Genomic DNA, 26,624 nt, shown 5'->3' on the forward strand with positions numbered 1-26,624 from the left:
GGTGTATCAGTACTTCCTTCCTTGTTTGTGGTCGAGGAATAGTCCACTGCACGGATCCGCCTTGTTTACCCACCCGTCAGCTGATGGACATTTGGGCAGAGCTCAAGTGTTGATCCGGGCGTCCATATAAGCTTAGCGAAGGTCACCGTGAGGGGCAACCCTGGGACTCAGATCCAGGTCTGCCTCCTGAGCTCCTGCACACAAACACTAACATGGAGACTCGTTCCATGCCACTGAGGAAAGATGGGACGCTCCTATACATCAAATGCAGAGTCGGTGGGGCCAGGGGCTGGCGGGGGGACTCAGGGAATGTGGGATGCAGGATCACCATGTGGGGAAGGAAAGCCTTGAGCGGCCACAGAGGAAGGAGGGGAAGGCGTCACTGCTCATCCTGGAGAGGTCTAGGCTGTTGTGTGAACGGTGACAGATGGAATTAACTCAGAGGGTGGGGATGTAGGCCCCAGGGACCTCAGAGAAACCTGTTAAGCTCTCTATGCCTTAGTTTCCTCATCTATAAAATGGGGGGAATGATAACAGTACCTGCCCTTTCGAGTCATATGGAAGCTAAATGAGTTAATCTTTGTGAAAGTAGTTAGGACAGAGCCTGGCACGTAGGGAGTACAGTAGAAGTGTTTGGTATTACTTCTGTTCTTACCTAAGAGATGCCTTCTGGGGTGGCTCACCTTGATCCTACTGGGACACGGAGGCCGGTCCCTGAAGGCTGTATTTCTTTTTCTTTCTTTCTTTCCTTTTTTTTTTTTTTTTAAAGATTTTATTTATTTACTTGACAGCTAGAGATCGCAAGTAGGCAGAGAAGCAGGCAGAGAGAGGAGGAAGCAGGCTCCCTGCTGAGCAGAGAGCCTGATGTGGGGCTCAATCCCAGAACCCTGGGATCATGACCTGAGCCGAAGGCAGAGGCTTTAACCCACTGAGCCACCCAGGCGCCTCAAGGCTGTATTTCTTGTGCGAAACATACACAAGGCCCACTGGCCTTGCTCTGGACCTCAGTTTTCCTAACGCTCAAATTAGGAGAATGGGCACATGCGTTCTGGGAGTTTAAGATTCTCTCTGACTGCTTGGGTCTCCTCACGGAGCATCATCTCCATCCCCAGAGCGCAGTTTATCTGTCCACGTGGGAGTGGGGTTTCTCAGGCCTTCTGGCAGGGACTGCCTGTCATCCTGTGCTCCCCCGCCGGTGCCCCCTCTGCCCTAGGGATCCAGGATAAAGCAAAGGTTTAAAATCAAGGGCTTTGGGGGCGCCTGGGTGCCTCAGTGAGTTAAAGCCTCTGCCTTCGGCTCAGGTCATGGTCCCAGGGTCCTGGGATCGAGTCCCGCATGGGGCTCTCTGCTCGGCGGGGAGCCTGCTTCCTCCTCTCTCTCTCTCCCTGCCTCTCTGCCTACTTGTGATCTCTGTCTGCCAAATAAATAAATAAAATCTTAAAAAAAAAAAATCAAGGGCTTTGGTGAAAGGCAGAAGGGGCTGCTGGCTCCATACCCTTGACCTAGTCTCCAGCATCTTTCTCCTCAGTTTTCTTCTCTCTACAATGGGGGTAATAAAATCCTCTCCCTTCTGTGCCTGTTTGGGGATGAAATGAATGAGCGCTGGTGAAGGACCACCGTGCCCTCTGCATGTAGCCGGTAAGCTGTCCGTGCATCTTAACTATGACTGCTACTGGGAGGCTGGGACGCCGGGTGGGACGCACAGTCCTTTTACGCGTCGCAGTCTTGGCCCCGGCACCCTTCCCTTATTAAGCAGATCGCAATTTGTGAGTTTGCTGGAGAGAGACCGTCTCTGATCTCCACCGGCTGTTAGGCACCCGCCTGTGTGTTTCCCATCAAAGTCAGCCTCCGCCGGTATTCCAATCACTTCCCCAGTTAATACCACACATTTCTGTGTGGAAAAAGGGGACAAATTACATGGCAGGCGCCACCAAATATGAAAGCTCCCAGTGACGCTTTCCTTGTTCAGGCAGCGTTCTCTGCTCCCCGCTTCTGAGAATATAAAATTAATTGGCAGTACTATTTATCTCACTGTGGTTAACTGATAGATCTCTCTGCCCTTTAGTTTGTAAACACCTCTTGGTATTTCTCTGATCCCGCTTTCTTCTCGCTCTTGCCTCTGACCACAACACACACATGCGCACCTGCACACACATACGCACACACCCAACCACCACCGCACCCCCAAGGGCCTACACTCACATGATGTGACATCGTGGGGCAGAATGGATGGGATTTGATAAATGTGGCAGGGATGCCTATTTTTATCTTTAAGCAATTAAATAAATACAAATGAGAAAATATGCTAAGGCTTTTTTTTCTTAGGTATTTATTCACTTAATAAATATGTTTCTGGCTTGTTTTTGTTTTTTGTGTTTTCTGTGTGTGTGTGTGTGTGTGTGCATTGATCTTTCTCTAATGTATTCCTGTCTTTCCATCTCCCCTGCACTCAGTCTCACCAGGGTTGGGCCTCAGGTCAGGAGGGAGGCGTGGAGGTTGGAGCCAGACAGAGCTGGGTTTGAATCCTAGTTGACCAATAATGGTGTCCCCTGGGACGAGTTAGCTCATTTACCTGAATGTCAGCCTCCTCGTTGCCAAAATGGAGCCTAAATACTTCCCACAGTTGTTTTGAGGATTAGATGAAAAAATATATATATATATATATATATTTAAAGGTCTACCACAAGGACACCTGGGTGGCTCAGTTGGTTAAGCCGCTGCCTTCAGCTCAGGTCATGATTCCAGGGTCCTGGGATCCAGTCTCACATCAGGCTCCTTGCTCGGCAGGGAGCCTGCTTCTCTGCCTGCCACTCTGCCTACTTATGTGTGCACGCTCTCTCTCTTTCCCTCTCTCTCTCTCACATTCTCTCTCTCTCTGATAGATAAATAAAATCTTTGAAAAAATAAAATGTCTACCACAGTGTCTCTGTCACTAGGTAGACGTTCAGTGATGAACTAATTCCGTCTGCCTTCTATGTCCGCTGAATTTTCTTTTGCACCCAGACCCTGCCTCAAACTTCACTGTGTTCCCTCCCTACCATCCCTGATTCTCATCGCAAATGCTCCTCCAGTGTGTTCTTGCTGTTTGCTCTGGGGCAGCCCGGGTTTGCCTTTCTGCAACATTCATCACGCCTGTGATTACTTTTCCGACACGGATCTGACACCTAGGCTGAGGCTTCCAAGAGTGCCAGGACTGTGCTCTGGTCACTAGGACGTGCATCAGTTATGAGCTGCACTGGGAAATTACTGACAGCATTTCGGATTTTAATAAGGAAGAAAAACTGGAACCAACTCACATGTCCACCAACAAGAGAATGGATAAACTCTGATACAGTCACCCAATGGAATACAGTTCACCAGTAATAAGGAGCGAGCTACAGGTGTATCCAGCAACGGGGATGAGTCTTGGACACGTTGAATGAAAAAAAGCCAGAGATAGAAGAGTATGTGTTGTAGGTTTCAGCTCATAGGAAATGTGAGAGCAGGCCAGAGTCATCTACGGTGATAGAAAGTAGATCAGTGGCTGCCTGGGGCTGGGGTGGGAGGAAGGGATTGACCCCAGGGGAGCAGGAAATGATGATGAAACTGCTCTCTATTTTGATTGGGCGGGTGGGTGGGTGCATGGGGGTGCATACGTTTGTCAATCTCATTGAACTGTAGACTTAAAATGTTTGCATTTTATTGTATGTAAATTATACTCCAAAAAGTTGATTAAAAAATAAACCAGGGAAACAAAAAGCACAAAGAAGGACGAAAAGGAAGGAAGGGAAGAATGAACAAACAAATGAAAAACCAGGTGACGGAAGAAGGGCAGCAGCTTGAATTCTCCCCAGTAAGAGGCTGACTTCAGTTTCCGAGTTGATGCAGCAGTTAGTGGGAACCCACTGTTCTCATTGTAACAAGAAGATAAAAAGATAAAGGACAAAAGTAATATTTTCAAAGACACTGAAAAACCATGGAAATAAGAGTAGATGGACTAAAATTCCAGGGAGAGAAGGGTCCTTTCCAGAAATTACGAAAGCCATCAGACAACGGAATAACATCTCGAGAGCACGAAAAAGCAAAACAAAAATCCTGCCCACCTCTAGTTCTGTAGCCAATAAAAATATCCTTCAAAAAGGACAGCAAAATAAAGACATTGCAGACACGCAGAAGCTGAGGGAATTTGTCACCAGCAATCCTGAACCACAAGAAATACTAACGCAAGTCTCCTAGCTGAGGAAGTTGTTCCCAGATGGAGAGAGAGACCAGAAAGAGTCTCTTCACGTTGATAGAAAATTGACTGTTTAAAGCCATGTTAATAACCATGTCTTGTGGCTTTATTTAAATATATATATTTAAATAATAAATAATAAATAAATAAAATCTTTAAATATACACATATATTTAAAGATTTTATTTATTTATTTGAGAGAGAGACAGAGAGAGAGTATGAGAGGGGAGAAGGTCAGAGAAAGAAGCAGACTCCCCGCGGAACTGGAGCCAGATGCGGGACTCGATCCTGGGACACTCCGGGACCGTGACCCGAGCTGAAGGCAGTGGCCCAACCAATGGAGCCACACAGGTGCCCTAAATATATATTTTTTTTAAAAATCAGTAACTGTGGGGCACTTGGGTAGCTCAGTGGATTAAGCCTCTGCCTTCGGCTCAGCTCATGATCCCAAGGTCCTGGGATCGAGCCCCACATCAGGCTCTCTGCTCAGCGGGGAGCCTGCTTCCTCCTCTCTCTCTGCCTGCCTCTCTGCCTACTTGTGATCTCTGTCTGTCAAATAAATAAATAAAATCTTTTTTTTTTTTTTTTTTTTTTTTTTAATTTTTTTTTTTTTTTAAGATTTTATTTATTTGCCAGAGAGAGAGACAGAGAGAGTACACACAAGCAGGCAGAGAGGCAGGCAGAGGCAGCGAGAGAAGCAGGCTCCCTGCCGAGCAAGGAACCCGATGCGGGACTCGATCCCAGGACTCTGGGATCATGACCTGGGCCGAAGGCAGCGGCTTAACCAACTGAGCCACCCAGGCGTCCCAAATAAATAAAATCTTAAAAAAAAAAAAGCAACAACTGTAATAAGAGAGCGTTGATAAAGCTGACTTCATTAACAACTTCTACTCATCAGTGGGCACCACAGAAGGAGTAAGAGAAGCCCGGATAACATATACATACATGTGGCAAAGGACTCCTATCTAGGATAGATAAAGAATTCCTACAAATCAATAATAAAAAGACGACCCAATTGAAAAAAGAGAGACTCGGATACTTCCCAAAGAGGAATCCACGTGGCCAATCAACATAGGAAGAGATGCTCAACATTACTACTCATCAGGGAAATGCAAATTAATGTCACAGTCAGCTCTCCCTACACATCTAACCAGAAGGGCTCAAATTAACAAGGCTGTTTTGATGGGGATGGAGACAATTGGAACTCTCACACACCGCTGACACTTCGGGACGTTGGTGATTTCTGATAAAACTAAGCATACCCCTATTCTGTGACCCAGAAATCCCTAAAATAGTTGTGTGTATAGATGTTCACACACACACACACAAAATAAAAAAGCATGTCCAAGCAGCTTTATTCATAATAGTCCCAAACTGGAACCACCCTATATGTCCATCAATGGGACAGTGCATACATAAATCACAGTATATGCAAACAATGCAACACTCCTCCCCAGTAAAAAGGAATGAACTACTGGGGCGCCTGGGTGGCTCAGTGGGTTAAAGCCTCTGCCTTCGGCTCAGGTCATCATCCCAGCATCCTGGGATCGAGTCCCACATCGGGCTCTCTGCTCAGCGGGAAGACTGCTTCCCCCTCTGTCTCTCTGCCTGCCTCTCTGGCTACTTGTGATCTCTGTCTGTCAAATAAACAAATAAAATCTTAAAAAAAAAAAAAAAGTAAGCTCTAAACCCAATGTGGGTTTAGAGCTTACTTTTGGGTACCTGAGGCAGCCAGGTACCCAACTTCCAAGTCTTTCTTAAATAAAGACAAACATATATATATAAACAAACATATATATATATATATATGTATACTGATGGGTAGATAGATAGATTACAGACATAACTATATAGAAATTTGAATAAATATGGGATTATAATTCTGGCCACTGTTCATATATGTTTTCCCAGGGCAGTCTTCAATTATGTGTGTTGTCCCAGCGTAATTAATTATACCACTTTCTTTCACCCTGAATAAGTGCCCAGTTTGGACAAGAAATCACATGGTCACACTCATTATAATGTACATATAGCAATCACCTTCCCTCCCCGCACCAAACTATATCCATAATGGCCGTCTTTTCGTGTCTATACATATGGATTTACTTATTTATTTTAGTGGCTGCATATAGTATGCATGTCCATGACATTATTTGACTCTCCTATTGATGGAGATTTTAGGTTGTTTCCAGTCTTAAAAATAATATTGATGCTGTTGGAAGAGGCATTTTCTGTCTTGCCTTTTCAGCATTTGGGTTGCCCTCTTTGGATCAAAGCCTCTGGGTTTTCTTCTCAAGAATTTACCCTTCCCCCATCCTCAGTGTGGGTGTGGGTGACCCCAGTTCTGTCAACTCCAGGGGTGGGCAGTATCCAAGTGGAAAAGTCAGGGATGGGACTCTTGAGGACTCATTTGGGAAAGAGATGCTTCTTTCTTCCTAATATTATTACACCAGAAGAATTGGAGCCTGGAGCTCCTGATGGCCATTTTGACACACGACGGAGGCTTTTGCATTAGAATAAAATCCACAGGGATGGAAATGGGGAGAGTGAATACAGGTAGGCAGATTCCTGATGACTTTGTCTAAGCTGGATCCTGCTGTAATGGAAGCCAAATCCCCTAGAGTTTTCTGTAATGTGAGTCTCCTAACACCGCCTCACCTTTTTATTTGTCACCGGAGACTGAAAGATTTCTGACAAAATATAGCTATCATAAGCATCCTTCTGTGTGTGTGTGTGTGTGTGTGTGTGTGCGCACTCAAGAACACATACATATGTATATATATTCAACAATATATGTATATTTTGAATATATGCATGTATATATTCTTGAGAACAGTACTTATGGGAACAGTTTTTTTTTATTTAAATTCAATTAGCCAACATCTTTTATTTTTTATTTATTTATTTTTTAAAAGATTTTATTTATTTATTTGTCAGAGAGAGAGAGAGCGAGAGTCAGCGTGGGCAGACAGAGAGGCAGGCAGAGACAGAGAGAGAAGCAGGCTCCCTGCCGAGCAAGGAGCCCGATGTGGGACTCGATCCCAGGACCCTGGGATCATGACCAGAGCCGAAGGCAGCCGCTTAACCCACTGAGCCACCCAGGCATCCCCAGCCAACATCTTTTAAAGAAGAGTTTCAGATGTAGAGTTCAGTAATTCATCACTTGCATATAACACCCAGTGCTCATCACATCACGTGCCCTCCTTAATGCCTGTCCCCCAGTTACCCCATCCCCCCATCCATCTCCCCTCCAGCAGCCCTCGGTTTCTTTCCCACAGTTAAGAGTCTCTCATGGTTTTTCTCCTTCCCTGACTTCTTCCCGTTCCGTTTTTTCCCTTCCACCCCCTACGATCCTCTGCGCTATTCCTTTATGTTTCTTATATGAGTGAAACCATATGATAATTGTCTCTTTCTGATGGACTTATTTTGCTAAGCATGATGCTACAGGAACATTATTGTATGATCAGTACCCAACGTGAAATGACTGCATAAAAGATCTTAATTTATTTGAAACCATGCTCCAAACACGGACAGATTTCCACTCCCACCTGCACTGTTCAAAAGCCCCAGTTTCCCCACACCTGGCAGTGGATCTTAGATGTATGTGACAGTGAGAAAGTGAGCAAGAGACTTGGACAGGCACTTCCCAGGAAGGTGTATCCAAATGGCCAATAAATCTATGAAAAGATGGGAACCTCATTTGGCACTAGGGAAACACAAATTAAAACCACAAGGTGTTCCCTACTAAACACCCACTCAAATAACTAAAATAAGAAAAGACTGACTTCCAGTTATAAAATAACTAAGTCACAGGGATGAAAAGTACAGCAAAGGGAATACAGTTGACAACACTGTCACGGTGTTGTATGGAGACAGATGGTGACCACACTCACCGTGGTGGGCACTGAGTGATGTACAGAATTGTCGAATCACTGTGTGGTACGCCTGAAACTAATATAACTGTACTTCATTTAAAAAGGGGGGTACGCCTGGGTGGCTCAGTCGGTGATGTGTCCAACTCTTAATCTCAGCTCAGGTCTTGATCTGAGGGTCATGAGTTCAAGCCCCACATTGGGCTCCGTGCTGGCATGAAGCCTACTTGGAAAAAAAAAAAAAAAAAGACAACACCAAGACTGTTGAGGATGTGGTGTAGCTGGAACTCAAATATGCTGCTGGTGTGAGGGTAAATGGTTGTGGTTACTGTGAATGACGGTATGGTGGTCATCTACTAAGGCTGAATGGATACGCATACCCTGTGGCCAGCAATCCCCTCCACGTGCACAGACCTAACAGAAGTCTGCGCATTTTTTCTTTATAAGACATGTAGAAAGGTCAGCATTTTTGTAATAGTTCCATCCCCTTTTACCTCCCCCCAAAACAGCACAACCCAAAAGTCGTTCGACAGGTAAATGCATAAATAAATTGTGGTAATTCAGAGAGTAGATACGATCCAGCAATGAGAACGGACATCTGACAGTTACACATGAAAACATAAGTGAATCTTGTAAACGTAATGTACAAATGAAGCCAGGTCCAAAAGAGTTTCTACTGTATGATTCCATTTCAATGACATCTAAAAAAACAGGCCAACCAGGGGCACCTGGGTGGCTCACTCGGTTAAACGTTGCATTCGGTTCAGGTCATGACCCTGGGGTCCTGGGATGGAGCCCACTCAGGTTTCCTGTTCAGCGGGGAGTCTGCGTGACCCTCTCCCTTTGCCCCGCCCCTGCTTGGCTCTCTCGCTCTCTTTAAAATAAATAAAATCTTAAAAAAAAAAACAAAACAGGCAAATCATACTGATGGTGATCAAAATCAGGATGGTGATTACCACTGGGGAGAAGGGGCTTGTGTCTGGAGAGGGGGGTAGCTTCAAGGGGTTTCAGGGGCTTTGGTAATACTCTAACCCTTGACCTTGGTGAAGAAGTTGCATAGATTTTTTTTCACTGCGTAAAATTTCATCAAGCTGTACACTTATATTTGCATACTTTTCTCTATGTGTGTTATACTTTAATTTTTAAAAGTGGTTTTTTTTTTTAAAGCACTTGGGTGAGAATAAAATGATTTGGAAAAAAATCTAATAGTGGGAAAAGACTTCACAACACACAGGTGAATGCTAGAAACTCCAAAATCAGTCCTGACACAAGATACTGCAATGATGAGAGGCCAATTTTTCAGGCCTTTGTTACAAACCCGAAGCGAAACATCTGATATCTCTCTCATTTGCATTGCCAGGAATTTATTCTCTGGACAGACACAGGAATAACGTGAAAAATGGACTTGGAAGCAATGAATGAGAGAAACGCCGGGAAGGCTGACCACAGTGTATGTATCTGGGGCTTGGTATTGTATTGTGAGGGAAGAGAATTCCGACCACATTCTGCACTAGACTTGAGAAAGAGAGAGATTCTAAAAAAATCTCAGGTGCCTGGGTGGCTCAATGGGTTAAAGCCTCTGCCTTCAGCTTAGGTCATGATCCCAAGGTCCTGGGATCGAGCCCCACATCGGGCTCTCTGCTCAGCGGGGAGCCTGCTTCCCCCTCTCTCTCCCTGCCTCTCTGCCTACTTGTGATCTCTGTCAAATAAATAAACAAAATCTTAAAAAAAAAAAAATCTCATGAAAAGGTTGATATGAACTCATGGCGAAAGGCTCTAGAAAGAAATATGGGGTTAGATGCGTGGGGATTCTGGAAAATGAAATTTTGAATGAAATGAATCAAATGGAGAAGAGCGAATGAATGAATGTGATTGAAATGAAAGGAAGAAGCAAGCAAAGTTCCAATAACAAAGGAAGGGGGCAGCATTTAAGGAAACCTAGTCTTCTATAAAGCACCTGTGAGCTGAAATGGCCAAAGAAATGTCACTAAAGATGGCAGGGAGGGCATGTTCCCAGAAGTGAATAGGCTTCTAGAATATTGCCAGAAAACCTACAGGTAAGAATGAGTGGATGCTTTAAAAAAAAATGTACCAAGAGCAATACATTTCCAATAGGATTTGTATTGTTCAAAGTAAGTAGATGTAATAGGTCCTCTCTTTTGGGAAGATCTTGAAATAATACAGTCAACGAATATTTATTGTCTTCCCCGAGACTGGCACATAATAGATGTGCCGCGAATAGTTATTGGATAAATCAGGGAATTCAAAGAGCATGAATGGAGGTCCCTGCTTCAGTGACCCTCTTTGTGGGTAGTGACACAAGTCCCATGAGCAGGTGTGTGACAGGAGCTAGGACTGTGGAACCCTGCTGAACTGGATCGGGGAGGAGACAAGGGAAAGAGCCAGCGAAAGCTTCTTGAAGAGAAGATCCTAATTTGTCTTCTTGTAATAAGCCCTAAATATCAGCCTGGACCCCATCAGCAATTTTATCAACAAGCAGGAAGAAAATATAGATCAGACCACATCTAAGTTCTACACCCATCTCTGGTCAGCGCTCTCTGAGACCAGGATACTCTGGTTACCTAAGTTACGAGGATCCTAACAGTAGGAACCGCCTTTATTCCCCATTTTGCCAAAAAGGAAACTGAGGCTTGCAGCACGAGGCGGTTTGCCCAGAGTCCTGCAGCCGACAAGTAGCAGAGCAGGGCTCATCCTGTGTCAGGCGGACTCCAGGGCCAGCGATACCATCATCCCATGCTCCTGCTTTGGACAGACAGCTGGACAGATGCCCTTCAATGTTTCCCTAGGGCTCTGTGGTTCTGGGTGGCGTCTCCTCATTTTCGGCATTTCTCAGCTGGAGAACCTGTTGGTCTGGGCTGTTCTGCTTCCTGAACCTACGGAAGGAATTCTTCAGCTTGGGTTCTGTTGGCCTGCAAGTCTACCTGTCCTTGAAGACAAAGACGTGTCTGAGTGCTGGGTGACCCTGATTGAATCAGCAGCAAAGGCACGCCAGTGAATTCGCGCTTTCCGCAAAAGACTGTACCGTTTCAGCCTTGAACCCGTTGGGCCCTTGTGGGGTCTGTTCATTTTAAAAAATTCATTTGGGGCCAGCAATATCTTTTGTTACGACCCAGGGTTTGTAAAATGCAGGAATTAGCTGCAATGACATCACGTGGTCTGTATTACTGAGTTGTAACTGGGTATCAAGTTCATTATCAAAACAAACCCCACATTTGCCTGAAACTCTGGTGCTGTGTGTCTAGTTGGAAAGAAAGCTCCTTTTTCTTTGTGAAAGCAGAAAAGCCAGGCTTCAGAAAATGTTGATTTATGTCGGAAGAGCCCTCCACACCCTTAAACGACACGGCATGAATTGTGGTTCTGTCATTTACAGCTGGAGACACCCTTGTACTCTTCTGCTTCTGGTGTAAAATGTTACCCGGGCCACCCTGCTATCAATCTTACCCAATGATCTATTTACCTAAAGTACACAATTACAGAAGAGGCTCCATTACAATCCAGGGGAAATGAAAAGAGCATTAATGAAACCGTGAGTCTGTGGGACTGGATGGCTTAGTGATTGGTCTGAAATGCCGCCTTCCCCTGGTGTCCATGAGGCCAGGCTGTCTGGGGCTTTCTCTCTCTCTCTCTCTCTCTCTCTCTCTCTCTCTCTCTTTTTTTTTTTTTAAAGATTTTACTTTTTTATTCGTCAGAGGGAGAGAGAGTGTGCACAAGCAGACCGAGGCAGAGAGAGAAGCAGGCTCCCTGCTGAGCAGAGAGCCGGATACGGGACTCGATCCCAGGACCCTGGGATCATGACCTGAGCTGAAGGTATCGGCTTAATCGACTGAGCCACCCAGGCATCCCTTTTCTCTTTTTTTAAACATGTGAAATTGTTACAAGAATTAACAAAGCTAAAAGGAAGCATCAGAAGAGCTAACAGATATTGCTGAAGTTAGGATACAAAGGCCAGAGAGGGAGGGAGGAGGAGATGGGGAGAGAGAGAAACAGCTTCCAGAACTTCAGTGAAATACAAACTGCTTTCTGGGGAGTGACTGTTTTTGATTCTCCCCAAATTGGGGCTGGCTGCTTCCGGCGGGGGGGGGGGGTGTCTGACCTCTGACCAGCCTCCCCGCCCCTTCATTAAGGGCCCTACCCTTGTATTACATTCAGGTCCTTTAGGTGCCAGGAGGAGCGATCATCCTTCACAGGCAGACAAGGAACAATAGAGTCCAGCTTCCTTTCAAGTCAATTTGCAGTAGGACCATGTTCTAATATCAAAAAGGAAGAAAAAGGACACTTTGTTTTGTGAGTAACCATGAGATGGCTGCATTTGATGTGACTTCTGTGGACAGTGTGACGTTCTCCCCCAGGATGCTCCTGTGACTTCGGATGAGCTCAGAAAGGCTTCGGCGACAAGAAGATTGTGGCTGTAGAAGCCTGGTCTAGAACTGAATTTGGAGACTTGAGGGTGAAGCCCGGTCCCTGTCCCAGCCAGTATTAACAGCCCTGGGCACGGAGCAGAGAGGACGAAACGGGACTTCAGAGCCAGGCCGGCCTGAGTTTGAGTCTCGGCTTCTCTGTCACCCGAGTCACCTTTTGGGACTGAGCGTCGTCTGGACCGGTAAAATGGAGGAGGTAGCGCCTCCCTCACGGGGCTGTCAGAAGGCCTCAAGATAGTGTTTGTAAATCACCTGGCGCATTGTGAACCCTCAGTAGGTAGCAGGATAGCAAGATGGACCAACAGGTAGGATGGTGTAGACAGAGGAGGTAAGATGCCACGGGCGTCCCACTCCAAATAAAAGGAGAGAGAGACCACCTTGATGGCATCTTCGAGGTAGCTGTAGGAGAACGGATCCCTCAATCCTTATCCACTTTGAGAATGTAAAAAACAGAGAACGGAAAGGGAGAAAGGGGTTTCTGGAGGGATTTCTTCAACAACACCTGCCGGGATGCTTTGAATCCTGACCCCAAAGGGAGGAGGATGCTGTGTCCTTCACTTCAGATGGAACAACAGAGGCTTTGGTGGGCCTGCTCACAAGTTTGAAGTGTGAGCCCAGCAGCTGGGGGACTGCTGAGCTGGTCCCGGACCCTCTCCTGGCAAATCCAGAGGACAGAGGCAGGCTAGCAGGTGCTCCTAGGGCTGGGGCTGGGTTAGGAAGTGGTGTTTGTCTTCGATGGTGTGTCAAGTGGGTGTAAATCCTGGGCACCAGAAGGGACACCCCAGGCAGGAATGTTAACCTGGGGTTTTGCCCACTGTGGCTCCTATCAGAAGCCCAGGAGATGCCAAGGTTGGGAGTCTAGGTGGAGCGGACTACTGGTAAACCAGAATCTGAGGGCCATGCATCTGATGGACAATGTGTAGAGAGCGGGAATTATTTGGGAGGCCGCAGTAGAGAACTTCCAAAGGGCCAACAGAGGTGCCCATAGGAGAAAAGAGCCAGCTTTAGACCTTTGCTAGGTCCTACAAGAATACAGATCTTTTATGGCGGTGCCACTGAGAACTTTCCTGTGCTCCCTATTTTCCCTTCCAGCCGACACAGAAAGCTAAGGGGAGCAGGAGCTCCTATGTGGGTAAAGGAAAGAGCATTGCCCACACTGCCCTCCCTCGTGGCAAACGACCTGCAGCAAGCCATCCTAAGCTGTCCTTAGCAGGTAGGTGTTTTATTTGTTTTGTTTTGTTTTATAGACTTTATTTATTTATTTGACAGAGAGAGACACAGTGAGAGAGGGAACAGAGGCGGGGGAGTGGGAGAGGGAGAAGCAGGCTTCCTGCTGAGCAGGGAGCCTGATGTGGGGCTCGATCCCAGGACCCAGGGATCATAACCTGAGCTGAAGGCAGACACTTAACGACTGAGCCACACAGGCACCCCGCAGGTAGGTGTCCTTTAACAGCACATTCTTCTCCTTGAAGGAAGGTGGAAGTGTTGCTTAATATATTAGTGCCGAGAATCAATGCTTGTAATTTGTGAATCGTGACTATGTCTCGTGACCTGGAGAGACCGTGAGGCTGGTACCACCCAAGAGCAAGCAGGAAGGGCACTGGATACATCATCTTTATGCTGGGGCTGGAGAAAAGCTTCCCTTGCTGAAAATCATTGAAGGTAGTTGGGGAGGCACCCCCCCCCCAAAATTCTTGTTTTGATTGGATCCCGGGCTTCATTCAACGGACAGGGCTTTTGTAATGCTGGTATTACAAAAGATGGGACGGAGACTTGGTGAGATTTTGGGCAGTGGGCTGGAAAGAAATGAGAGTCCTGTGCAATGTTTGTCAGCTGCTGAGTTCAGGGACTTCTGGGGTGACTAGAGTATCTCTGAAACCCCCCTGAACTTTGACCTTGGCCGGTGAGGACAATCTAGAAGAGAATAGCCTATGAGATGCCGTTAGTATTCCTTCTCCTTCCCCAAAGCCCCTCAAGGAGGTGGGTTTCCGTCTTCATGTTCTTCTTTTGAGAGTAGGGACATATTTGCCCTCAACCACAGCCCCTGTGAATGGTCAGGCTTAACTTTGCAAAGTAATACATCATGGTTGGGGATGGGGACTTTGTAGTCTGACCCAAGTTGGGTCCGAATGGCAGAGGGGCCACTAACTAGCTTGACTCTGGTCAAGTTATGTATCAGTTTGCTCACCTGCAAAATGGGGTAAGTAGGACCCAGCTCTTGGCACTGTCAAGTGGTTGGAATTGGATAATTCACTGAAGAACTTGGCATGGCACACGGGACATAGGAAGTAGTTAACCAATCATAACAGTTATTTCTAATATCATCATCACGACTACACAATGTGCCACTTACTTAATTTTAAACATCATGCCATTTTTAACCCCATGGAGGATACAAAAGTGTACTTCATTTGGCTATCCCCAGCACAACCTTGAAAGAATGATGATTCATGAGGAGATAGATTTCTTTCTCAATATGATACCATTTTTCCTTGACCAGAAAAAAAAAAAAACCCACAAAAACAAAAACAAAAACACCAAAACAAAACTGTCATTACACCAAAAAATTGGCATTACACACATCAGCACTTGGGGGTGGTTGGATGTACTTAAAGCACCAAAATGTGGAATGGTATTCATCATAAATCAATCTCAGTTATCATTCTGGACCCAGTCTTTTAAAATTATTATTATTATGTTCAGTTAGCGACAGTATAGTACATCATTAGTTTTTGATGCAGTGCTCAGTGATTCACTAGTTACATATAACACCCAATGCTCATCACAACACGTGCCCTCCTCCATCACCCTGTTATCCCTTCCTCCCACTCTCTCCCCTCTGAAACCCTCAGATTGTTTCCTGGGGTCCATAGTCTCTCATGGTTCATCTCCCTCTCTGATTCCTCCCCCCTCAGATTTCCCTCCCTTCCCCTGTGGTCCTCCGTGCTATTGCTGTGCTCTACATATGAGTGAAACCATCTGATAATTGCCTTTCTCTGCTTGACTTACTTCACTTAGCATAATCCCTCCAGTTCCATCCATGTCAATGCAAATGGTGGACATTCATCCTTTCCGGCTGGACCCAGTCTTTAGGGACATTATCTTGAATCTTCACAAGACTGAATCACATTTGAGAAAATGCAGCATCAGAGAGGTGAAGCAGATAGCCCAAGGTCACAGAGCAGGCTAATGGCAGCAGAACCAAGACTTAGAAGCCTGGGTAATTCATGGCCCCGGTTCCAACGCAATCGTGCTAAGACATGAGTTTGTGTGCTAGGCCAAGGAAACTCAAGAATTGCCCTTTGCTGAGGTCATTTAAATTGCAGACCTTGGAGCTACAGAAAAGGGGGACGAGGGGGATGATTTGTTGGTTTGAGGCAGGGAGGGGAAAGGGGAGGAGAGCTGGTTAAGGCTACAGAAGCCTTCAGGCTGCCTACAGCAGTCCCCATGGACCCCGCAGAGAATGCTCCCCATGTCTGCCATTTTCCCATTCCATTTCCATCCCTATGAGGATGACAGATTCATAGCTCACATTCCTTGGTACCTATCAACAAGCTTGGCTTCCTGAGTTTTGAAAGGCCTCTTTTAAAAGGTCTAAAAATATCAAAGAAGCAATATGATTCGCAGAGGATGGGATCAGCTAATAAGCCACACCAACACAGGCAAGTCATGCGCTAATTGCCTTTTGGGCATTTTCTTCAAGGGCTCTCGGAAATGCAACATTTTTTTCCTGTTACTCTTTTGGCCGCCTTTTTCTGAATGCATAAAAATGATCAGCATGAGAATCATCGTCTTTGGAAATGTCAGTATTTAAATGTTTTAATGCTTGATATTTGGGAGCCCATGGCTTTGATCCTCAAGCGGGAATATGAAAAGATAGCATTTAAGGAGCACTTACTACAGTGCTATATAATAAGGAGCACTTACTACGGGGAAAGGGGCTTACTCATAGCCAGGGGCTTTTCTGAGCACCACCCGTTGATGTTCCCAACAACCCTGCAAAACGGGGACTGTTACAATTTCCATATGCGAGACAAGGAAACTGAGGCACCAGAGCATAACTTGTCCTAGCAAGTACCAGAATGGTATCCATATTTATGGCGCACCCAGCACATGCTGCAGATGACCTGGGAGTAAAACATTTGTGGCCCTGGTCCGGATGGACTTATAGTTACCTGAGGGATGTACCTGGTACCTGGGATTATCCTTGATCCTGAGAACAGACGCTAAAGAAAAGTGAACTTCTACCCATTGCCAGGCATCACACTAGTCTCTGGGGATAGAATTGTGAGCAAGGCACAGTCCTTTCCCTCAAAAAGCTCCAAGTTTAGGGGTAGGGTTGAAGAAATCAACAGGCAATTACGATGCAGAGTTGTTTTTTTTTTTTTGGTAGAAAATAAAAAATTCAGTGGGTCAGAGCTTGGATTCAAACTGAATCCATTTAACTAGATATTTGCCCAAATTATTCAACCCAATTAAGCTGCTTACGCTTATTAACATCTTAGCCACATACACCCTAGAACCTCATTGCTCATTAGCTGGGCCTGTCTTCCATTCTGTTTTATCTAGCAGGTCTTGGTAGCATACTGACCCAGGATCAAAATATGCCTTTCTTAGAAATGCGGCTTTAATTAGAAGTGACTTATAAATCTTCATTGAAACGAGCATTATTTAGAAAGATGAGTCTAAGCCACATCCAGGGTTCCCCCCACTCCATCCTTAGCTGTATTTCTCTTCCAGAAAATCTCACTGGCATATTTTAGCAAGAGCTCAAGAAAATGCAAATGTCCTTGTCTGTGGTCACAGGCACCGTCACAGTCTTGTTTGCATTGCCTCCAGCTAAAACTGGCACTTTCTTTTTCCTGCCAGATACTCGAGAATATACGCTTTAAAAATCAAACCGACAGGCGCCCCTTTCGGAAGGCTGTTTGTCTGCTTACTGCCCATTGTTACTGCAATCAACAGGCTTATTATCTTAAGGGCACAGGGTCTGTCTAGTGAATCGGTCCTGGGTTCAAATCCTGACTCCACCGTCTACTTTCTGGGCATCTCAGGGGAAGTTACCTTTCTATACCTCAGTTTCTTTATCTCTGCAAATAGGGGTAATAAATGCACCTGCCCACGGCATGGTTGTTTTTTAACAGTGTATGCAAAGCACCTGACGCACCAGATACTCAGCAAGTGATGGCCATCATTTGCTCTCCAGAATCTCATGGCAGGGTGGGACCCCCAAAACTGTGAGGTTCGATTTCCTGCTTCTGCAGATAAACATGAAGAAGCCTAGGAGGTTAAATGATTTGACCAGGTAGTGGGAGAGCTGGGATTGGAAGCTGACCATACCTCTCCCATCACTGTCCAGAGCTCTGGAAACATCTTGCCATGGAAACCCAGAGGAACAAGGGCAGGGGATGTTTCGGGAGGAGGAAGAAGACAGAGAGCATGACATATTCAAAAACTACCTTGGCTTCCTAGTCGGAGCCAAGTAATGAGAGACGAGGCAGGCAGAGTTGGCAGGGACCCGGTCCTGCAGAGCCTTTTAAACCTCGTTAAAGACATTCATCTTCATTTTGAAGGCAATGGAGAGCCATTTAATTGTTCTATTCAGAGGAATGACCATATCCTACTTGCACTGAAAGAGAATGGGTTGGAAGAAGATCAAATTGAAGGTAATGAGGGCAGTCAGGGGCCAGTGGCATAGTCCAGGCGACAGACAGTGGTAGGCTGGACCGGACAGTGACCTTGGGGAAGGAGCCAGAGTCCTGCAGAACACCTGCCCTGAGGCAGCTGGCTGGACCTAAGGGCTGATGGGGAAGGAGGGGTCAAAGAGGAAGTTTGGGTTTTTGCCTGAACAGTTGGGTACACAATGGCATCATTTATTGCAATGGGAAATGTCTCACCATCAGAGAAGCATTCAACTTGGGGCAAGGTGTTGAGGACACTAGTAGTCCCTCACTGTCATGGTTCTCTACTGGAGATGATCTTGCCCTCGAGGGGACATCCGGCAAGATCTGAACACACGTTTCTGGGGCATTAGTCCCTGTCTTTTCTACCACTGAGCTACAGCCCACCATGGACTCTTTGAAGCTCTGTCAACACTGAACCCATCCCAGCAACCATCCCAGCAGTATAATCTTCTCACTTTGTGAAACCCAGAAACCCCGAGGCATTTCCAGGCTTGCAAGCTGGTCGCCAGACATGGCTAATTTTCGAGTTATTAAATGAAACTACCGATTGCATAAATTCCAATTTAGGCAGAAAGGCATTCGATCAAAATTGAGCCGTGCAAGACATTTTCTCAGGAGAGTTTGAACACAGGAATTTAGAAAGGAAAAACGCCACCATCTTGTGATAGAAGGTATCCCATTACCAACCATCATGATTTTGAATTTAGCTGTCAGAAAGATCTCCGAGAAAAATATGTTGGTTTATTCAGTCCAATAAAGGTTTAATTGGCTTCTGTCAGATTTTCTGTAAGAGCTTACTTGCCACTGAACCCCGCATGGATACTGCAGCTTCTGAATTTCACAGCTCACGGCTGAGTATTTGGAGGCTGTGGGATTACTGAAAGGGTGTCGCGGACAGGGCTCATTCCATAGTGTGCAAAACCTTGTATATAACCTGAGTTTCCTTAAGCTCCCCTCCCTCAAATGGTGGAACCAGATTGTGGGGGGAGAGGGGGTCAGAGGAATAAAGATGGCACACATTGCCCATTGCACTGTCTCCGCTCTCTCTCTTCCTATTATCCCTCTACATATTTTTTCAGAGTTTCCAGAAGGGTGTCCCATGTGATTGTCTTTTTTCACTTCTATATCCCCAACACCTAGCACCATGGTTGTCATATACAAATATTCCTTGAAGGACTGAATGATTCCATTGAGGGCTTCTACCTTTCCCCTGGCCCCAGAGCCCCACAGTCACTGGGTTGCTTGGGACACCCAATATCTGAGCTTTTGGAAAATCATTTGTGATTCACAGTCACTGCTGATTACTCCATCCAATACCTATTTCTCATACTTTCATTTCTCCTTTGCCCTTGCTTTCCACACTCACGCTGGACACACTGCATTCTTGCAGTAGGAAAAGGCAGGCAACACTATTCTGGCAAATGAAACATAAGAGGAAATAGGAAAGTTCCTGGAAGGCCTTTGTTTGCCTCATAAAAGGGACAAACATTGCTCACATTATCCTTCTCCTCTTTGTGTTGGGATAGGAATGTGATGCCTGGAGCTGGGGCAGCAATTCTATGACCATGAGGGGAAAAGACCTGCCTGTTCCTAAATTAGCAAGCTTCTGAACCAATACTAGCAGGCATTCACCTCCAGATTTTTTATATGAGGAAAGTAAAGTCATATTTGTTTATGTCACTGCTTTTCAAAATGATCCCAATTGATACACAGAGTTTTCCTTTTTTTTTTTTTTTTTTTTTTTTTTTTTTTTTTTCATTTCCTTCTGGGTCTTTGTGGGATTCAAACATGAATGATGGGACAGGGCTGAGAATTAAATCCAAGAAACTCAAATTATGATAGGGGCACCCTCCCCTTTCTACAACTCTGGTTTTTAACTGAGTCAAACATTTCTGTCACCAGAATGACCCTTCTCCTACAGTTAACAGCATCCCACCCTTCAGGTACATCTACTCTCAGGCCAGTTCTAAAAAATAACCCTCGACCCCCTTCTTCCCTTCCCCCCTTAAGCTGGGACTTAGCCTCACTAATGATGGGCCCCACTGTGTGACTTTGCAGTTAACACACAGCCTCCTCCAGACTTCATATCTGGGCTGACACGTCTCCAAAGTGGTGTCTGGTCCGAGAACAAGGAGCACTGGTAATCACTACTGCCATCACTTACTGGCCAGTGGGCTGGGGGTGTGTGTGTGTGAGGGAGGGTTAACTGTGTCCTGATATTATGCTCAGTATCTCACATGTGTCATTTTATTGAATCTTTCCAAACATCGATGCAGTAGACCCGGTTATAACTGGACCCACTTCACAGAACGACCTACTAGAGATTCTCAAAGAGGGGATTTGAACCCCCCTTTCCATGACCTCAAAGGCAGGGCTCCTCCCTACTCACTAACTTTATACCACATCCATTAGGTTCTTTGATGTGTTTCTTCTACCTCCCCCCACCCGCTACCTCCCCCCACCCTGCCATGCAGAGCAGCTGCCTCTTTGGAGCCAAGACAAAGAGCTTGCTTCATTTTGTCCAGCATAAAGAAAGTGCCTATCGCTCTTCCTGTGTCAGGAGGTAATGAACATGCACCTTCCCAGCAATTTATCATGGAGGGGAGCTCACTGTCACACAGACCTGCAATTAGACACAGCAAGATTCACCAAAGCAGGCATTACCAGTCCGAAGCATCAGGGCAGAAAGAAAACAACAAAACAAAGCAACTTGAATTCTGCAATTGTCTCGGGCAGTTAACAACGGAGCCAGAAGAATCCCTTGGAGAAAGAGAAAGACTGGCTGCTATTTCCCTCGCCTAAGTCATGAGTCGTATAAAAAATGAAGGTGCAGCCGGCCACATTTTTCAGAATTGAATCTTGAGTGTTCCGGGGAGCTTTTATTTCCCCCCCCCCGCCCTTCCCCCCACCCCCAGCATAATCAGTGATTCGGGGCAGGGGGCGTGGCCTCTGTGATTAGAGGCCAGAGAAATCACCCAGAGCTGAGACCCGTTCCAACAAAGATGGGTGGTGACTCGCCACTTAACCTCTGCAGGCCACAATTTCTCCTGTCTGGACAAGGAGGAAAATCATATCGTGTTTGTGCGGCTAGGAACGTCTTATGCTGAGAGTCCAGGTTTCTCTTGTTGGAGGATCTCTTTCTGAAATATTACTTCGTTCTCCTTTTCTGATTCCGGGCAGCCCAACTGGTGGTACACTGGGCTGGACCCCTGAGACCTTCTCCGGGCAGTTCTGTTCTCATCAAGGGGTAGGGGGGAATGGACGGGACAGGGGTGGAGGCTGGAGAGTGGGGGAGGGGGCAGAGATGCTCAGGCCAGTCTCCTCTATACCTGGGATTCTGCTTAATTTGCCCCCTTCTCCCCTCTTGGCAGAGAACTAGACCCTGGACCTCTTTCAGCCTCAGTCTACCCAGGTGCTAAAGGAGGTTTATAAGAACACCTCTGTCACAGAGCCACCAGAGGATTCAACAAAGCCATAATGGCTCATAGTTCATAGTATTTATTCTGTGCCAGGCTCTGTTCTGAGAGCTTTAGCTATATCAGCTCATCTAATCCCCAAACATCCTGCAACAGGGGAGCACTTTTAGCTGTTTCATCTATTCTAAGATACACATTTTCTTTCCACATTTAGCATCTCTTAAACTGGGGCATATCTCATAACTGAAAGTAGGTTATAGTTTAATCAGTAGAGTTTTCTTTCTTAGTGGCACGAAAAGATGATGACGCATCTTGAAATGGAAGATGTCTTAAGTTGGATAAAAATGCAATGCGCCCATTTCACAGATGTGCAAACTGAGGCTCAGGGAACTCATTTGCTCAAGGCCACAAGTGGCAAAGCTGGGCTTGGAACTCACATTGTTTGCTGAAGAATCTTCTCTTTAGATCGCTAAGCTGGGATATGAACAGAGCGCTGAGTAGGAATCCTGGCAGTGTCAGGATCTGCCCAAATTAGGGATCTTACTTTTCTCTCTGGGTGTTTAATGACAGCGTGGTAGAAATTTAAGGCACCAAGAAACAAAGCTTGTCTAAAGGATTCCACAGCTTTAGAGTTTTTGCCAAATGCCATTTCTGCATTTCCATTCTAGAACATGGCTGGGGTGTGTGTGTGTGTGTAACAAGTGCCTCTCTTTTTTTAGCCCCTTTCAAGGAAGAGAATGTATCCCTGGTAATCTGTACACACGCCATGCGCTATGCTCCCTATACTGGCCTCCCTTCCCCATGGCTAATCCCATTAGTTTTCTCTTTGCTTCCTTGGGAAACAAAGGGAAAAGGAACTCCCTCAAAGATTAGGGAGCCCAATGTGGGGGTGAGGGGAACTACAAGGTTTGCTCAACAAAAGACATTCCAGCAGAGGATCTGCGTATCACATCTGTGGTTTTCAAAACTACAGGAAGACTGTGCAAGGCAGGGTGCCATTATAACATTAGGACGTAGCACCTTCCTTCCTGTAGGAAAGAAAATGCCTAGCTTCAGAGGGCTTCAGGACCCTTTGGGGAGGGATTCCCCCCACGTGTCATTGCACTAGAGCATGGTGGACCCATAGTTGGTGGTATTCCCGTGCAGCCCAATGTGGCCGCACCCTTCTCCTCTGAGAAACTAGCTCCTTCCTCAATCACTCCTCAGCAGACACTCACCTGGCTGCCTGACCAAGTGAGGGGGGCCTCTATGTGCCCCCTCCCCGTGCCTCCCTTCCCCGATAAACCTGAAGGTGATCTGAAGCCAGTGACTGGCCGGTGACCTTCTTTTTCTGTCCCCCTGTGGTGCAGGCTAACCTCTCTCTCACTGCTTGATTAGCATGCGGACGGACGCAGGGAGCACTGGAACCCTAGAGACAGACAGATCCAAGTTCAAGTCCATTCATTCCCTGCTGGCCAGCGTCCTTGGATAAAGGATCTGTTCTCTCTGGGCCTTCATGTTGCCATCTATCTTGTGAGGAGGTTAGCAGCTCACCTTGAAGTGTTGCAGATGGTTCTGGAAGATCTAGCTCAGAATCCAGCAGGTGGTAAATACTCGGGTTGTGCCAGCTGTTATCATTGGCGTTAACATCTCTGCAGTTATTACTGGTTTGACTTGGTTTGACACCAGAAGTGGGTCCTAATTTGTACACATTTCCTTGTGGCTCGTCTCTTATTAGTCAGCCTCGCTTAGGTTAACCAGTGCTTTACAGTAGCTCTAAAAAGTTGTAATTTCTAAAAGCATGATAATTCAGATGTGAGCCAGTGACTCCCTAGGGTCTTTATGATTTCCTAGAAAGTGGGGCAAGGGCAGCGGGATTTCAATGAACCTTTTTTGTCTAAAGCCTTAGTTTATTCAACAGTTCCCTGGAAACCTCCTTCCCTTTTCTTGACCTTCCTGAGTTCCACCAACCCTTTTCCCAAGAAAGACATGGCCATTCCAACCTCTGTACCTTCCTCTACTTTTCTTCATCTCTCTATCCCAAGATGGAAAACTCTATTGCGTTTACTTGGGTACCTGAGTTCTTCAAATCTCTCTCTCTCTCTCTCACACACACACACGAGTTAGCTTTCTCTGAGTTCTCACAATACCCAACGATGCTTTTCACTCTGCATTATCATTATCTATTTCTTACCCTTCACCTCCCAAACATACACACTATAGATCATGAAATTTTAAAAATCAAGCCCCATTCGTTCCAAGAGCAAGTGTTTAGCACATAATAGGGGTTCCATATATGTTTGCTGAATGGATGAAACAACAATGTAACTGAATTCGAGGGAGTGTTTGCTATGTATCAAGAGAAGGCACAATGAGATTTCCCCATTTGACAGGTGGTAACACAGAAGCAGAGACGTTTCTGAAGATGGCCCAAGGTCACAGGGCTGCTAAGGGGCAGATCCAGGGTTCAGACCCAGGCTGTTTGGGTCCACCGCCCATGCTCTCACACTCCACCTGCTTCCAAAAAGCCCACCTTGTTCCTCATTCTCTTCCCCCACTGCTAAGGAAGTTCAGTCCCAGAGGGGACTGCTCCAGATGGAACTCACTTCTGTCTATCGTTTTGAGATGAAAGGAGATAACAGGAAGACTGCATCTTGCAGAGTGAGCTCACTAAGAGAGCTGAAAAATGAGGGGTGGGTGCAGATGAGTTCATTCTTAGAAGGGAGAAGCTCAGAAACACCTTGGACTACCGGGGAACCAAAGGTGATTTTTAAGCTCTCCTTTGTGCACCGACTTCTCCCCAGGCCCTCCTTTCTGGGGCAGGACTCTGAGCCATAAGACACCACAGTGGACTAGGGTTGCCTGTGACCCTCCTTCCCACAGTTCCCCTACCTTGGCCAGTCAGCAGGAACATAGTGTGTGGATACAATAACAAAGACACACTTAACAAAGACAGAACTGTCCAGTTATGATCATTTGAAAACAGAAACACTTGACTGTGGTCATTGAGTACCTATTAATGATTTTTCTGTGTTGTTTTTTTTTTTTTTTTGATCAACAAAAGTATTTTATGTCACATAGATACACTATCAAGTGTTAGCATCCTGCTAACCAACCTCCATAGCCTCCTTAGTCCTAACACTGTTTCTGCCTAGTTGATGTTCCTGGTCTCACTTTGTAGACACAAGGAAATAAAGGCTCAGGGACGCTAAGCAACCTGTCTTATCTCAGTAGCTGGTGAGTAGAAAATTCAGGCTTCACAACCGAAAGTTTGACTCTGCAGTCTTTCCATAAGAGAGAGGGTGTGCCCGCACCTCGAGCCCAGTGGATCTCTGAAAATAATTTCTGCAATGGCAAACCTACAATTCATCTTAATTTTTTTCTGATGTTCTACCGTGTCACTGCCGATTTATTCTATCATTTTGGAATTACTGGCTAATAGGATGGCCCCGCTCAGTGTTCTGCCTGGCATTTTCATTCTTTACGAGAAACCAACCATTGATAGCAACAGGGATGTGTGTCGACAATTTAATTACACCATGACTCCTCTCTTCCTCTGTCCCTTGTTGGCCTGAAGGCTAATTCTTATTTCACTTGGCCTTGAAAACATGATTGGTTTCGGCAGAGCGGGAAGACCTACCTGTGTTAGATGTTCTGAGGCATAAAAGGGCCAGAGGGCCCCTGTGTTGGGGGCACTCTGCATCTTCTTGGTGGCTGGTATCTTGGTCATCTTGGAAATCCCTCAGGCATAGCCTGGGCCCCTCAAAGGTTTTGTTTTTTCTTTTTTCAGAATCTTCTACTTCCGCAGCCACTGGTATGAGATGCTCCAGATGCTCCAGCAATTTCTTCCTGATTCCTAAAGCCAATTATACAGATTCCAGAGAGGCTTCTGACCCAGGAGCAAGGAAAGCAAGTCATCTGGGTGACAAACCGGACAAGGAAGTCCAGAGGCGATGGAATCAGGCAAGTCCGGAATTACTCAAGTTTTTAGAAAGTTACAGACTTTCAGGAGCTTTCCCCTCTTTGGAAGGAGATTATCTTTCCTACAGACAAAAATAAAATACGAACCAAAAAACAAAACCAAAAAACACTCCACCGACAAAATCTGAAGGGGGCCCACAGAGGGGCCACCCGCACTGCTAGTTAGAGAAAGCCGGCTAACTGCCAGGCCCGGGGAACTCCGTTGCCTGGCAACGGGACGCGGTTCAGGGCTTCCTCATTGGCTGCGATTGGTGGGGGCGGAGTCGCGAACTCTTCTGAGCCCCTGGGGTGGGGGCTGGGAGCTGGCCACTAATCAGGGAGCCACATTCTCCAAACTCAGCTTTCTCCTCTTAGACCCGAGGACCTTGACCTCTTCTGTCTGCCAAACTACAAACAACTCCTTCCTTCCGAACTGTCTGTTCTGCTACTAACCCACTAGTGATTTCTTGTGACTTAGCTTGGGTAGCTAAATGTTTGCCTTCAGCCCCACAATTACTTTATAACTTGAGACGCACAGTTCTCTCCTCTTTCTACCTGACAAACTCCTATGCATACTTCAAAGCCCCCCCGCATACATGTATATTTCTAGTGAGTATTTAGAATGTGTTAGACATTGCTCTGAGTATTTTACATATATTGATTCACTCCCCACAGCACATCTTTAAGGAAAGTATTTTATTAACCTGTTTAACAGACTAGGAAACTGAGGCACAGAGAAATTGAATGACATGCTTCCAGTCACTCAGAAAGCTCCTGGGTTGGGATTCAAAACCAGAACCATTTGGGGTGCTCAGGTAGCTCATTCAATTTAGCACTAGACTCTTGATTTCGGCTCAGGTCGTGATCTTGGGGTGGTGGGATCAAGTCTCATGTGAAGCCCTACACATTCTGTGCTCACCCCTCAGTGGGGAGACTGCGTGAAATTCTCTCTCCCCCTCTGCCTCTGCCCTTCCCCCCTGTGCTCACTCTCTCTTTCCAAAATAAATAAATCTTAAAAAAAAAAAAAAAAAAGCCAGACCTGTTTGAGGCTAAAACCCACG

General features: G+C 46.0%; 1 protein-coding gene across 1 annotated transcript in view; it reads right to left on the reverse strand.

Annotated features, from left to right (window-relative positions):
* The window catches only part of CCDC60 (coiled-coil domain containing 60), a gene marked incomplete at both ends in the record, with an annotated part of 154,817 nt that extends 129,484 nt beyond the window's left edge, over positions 1-25,333 (reverse strand). The window contains 1 exon segment of the mRNA XM_080822231.1: positions 25,244-25,333. Coding sequence (XP_080678357.1) covers positions 25,244-25,333 — 90 coding nt within the window.
* Between the last annotated feature and the right edge of the window lie 1,291 nt (positions 25,334-26,624).

Source organism: Martes martes (genome assembly GCF_963455335.1).
Source record: "Martes martes genome assembly, chromosome: 13".
Classification (NCBI taxonomy): Eukaryota; Metazoa; Chordata; class Mammalia; order Carnivora; family Mustelidae; genus Martes; species Martes martes.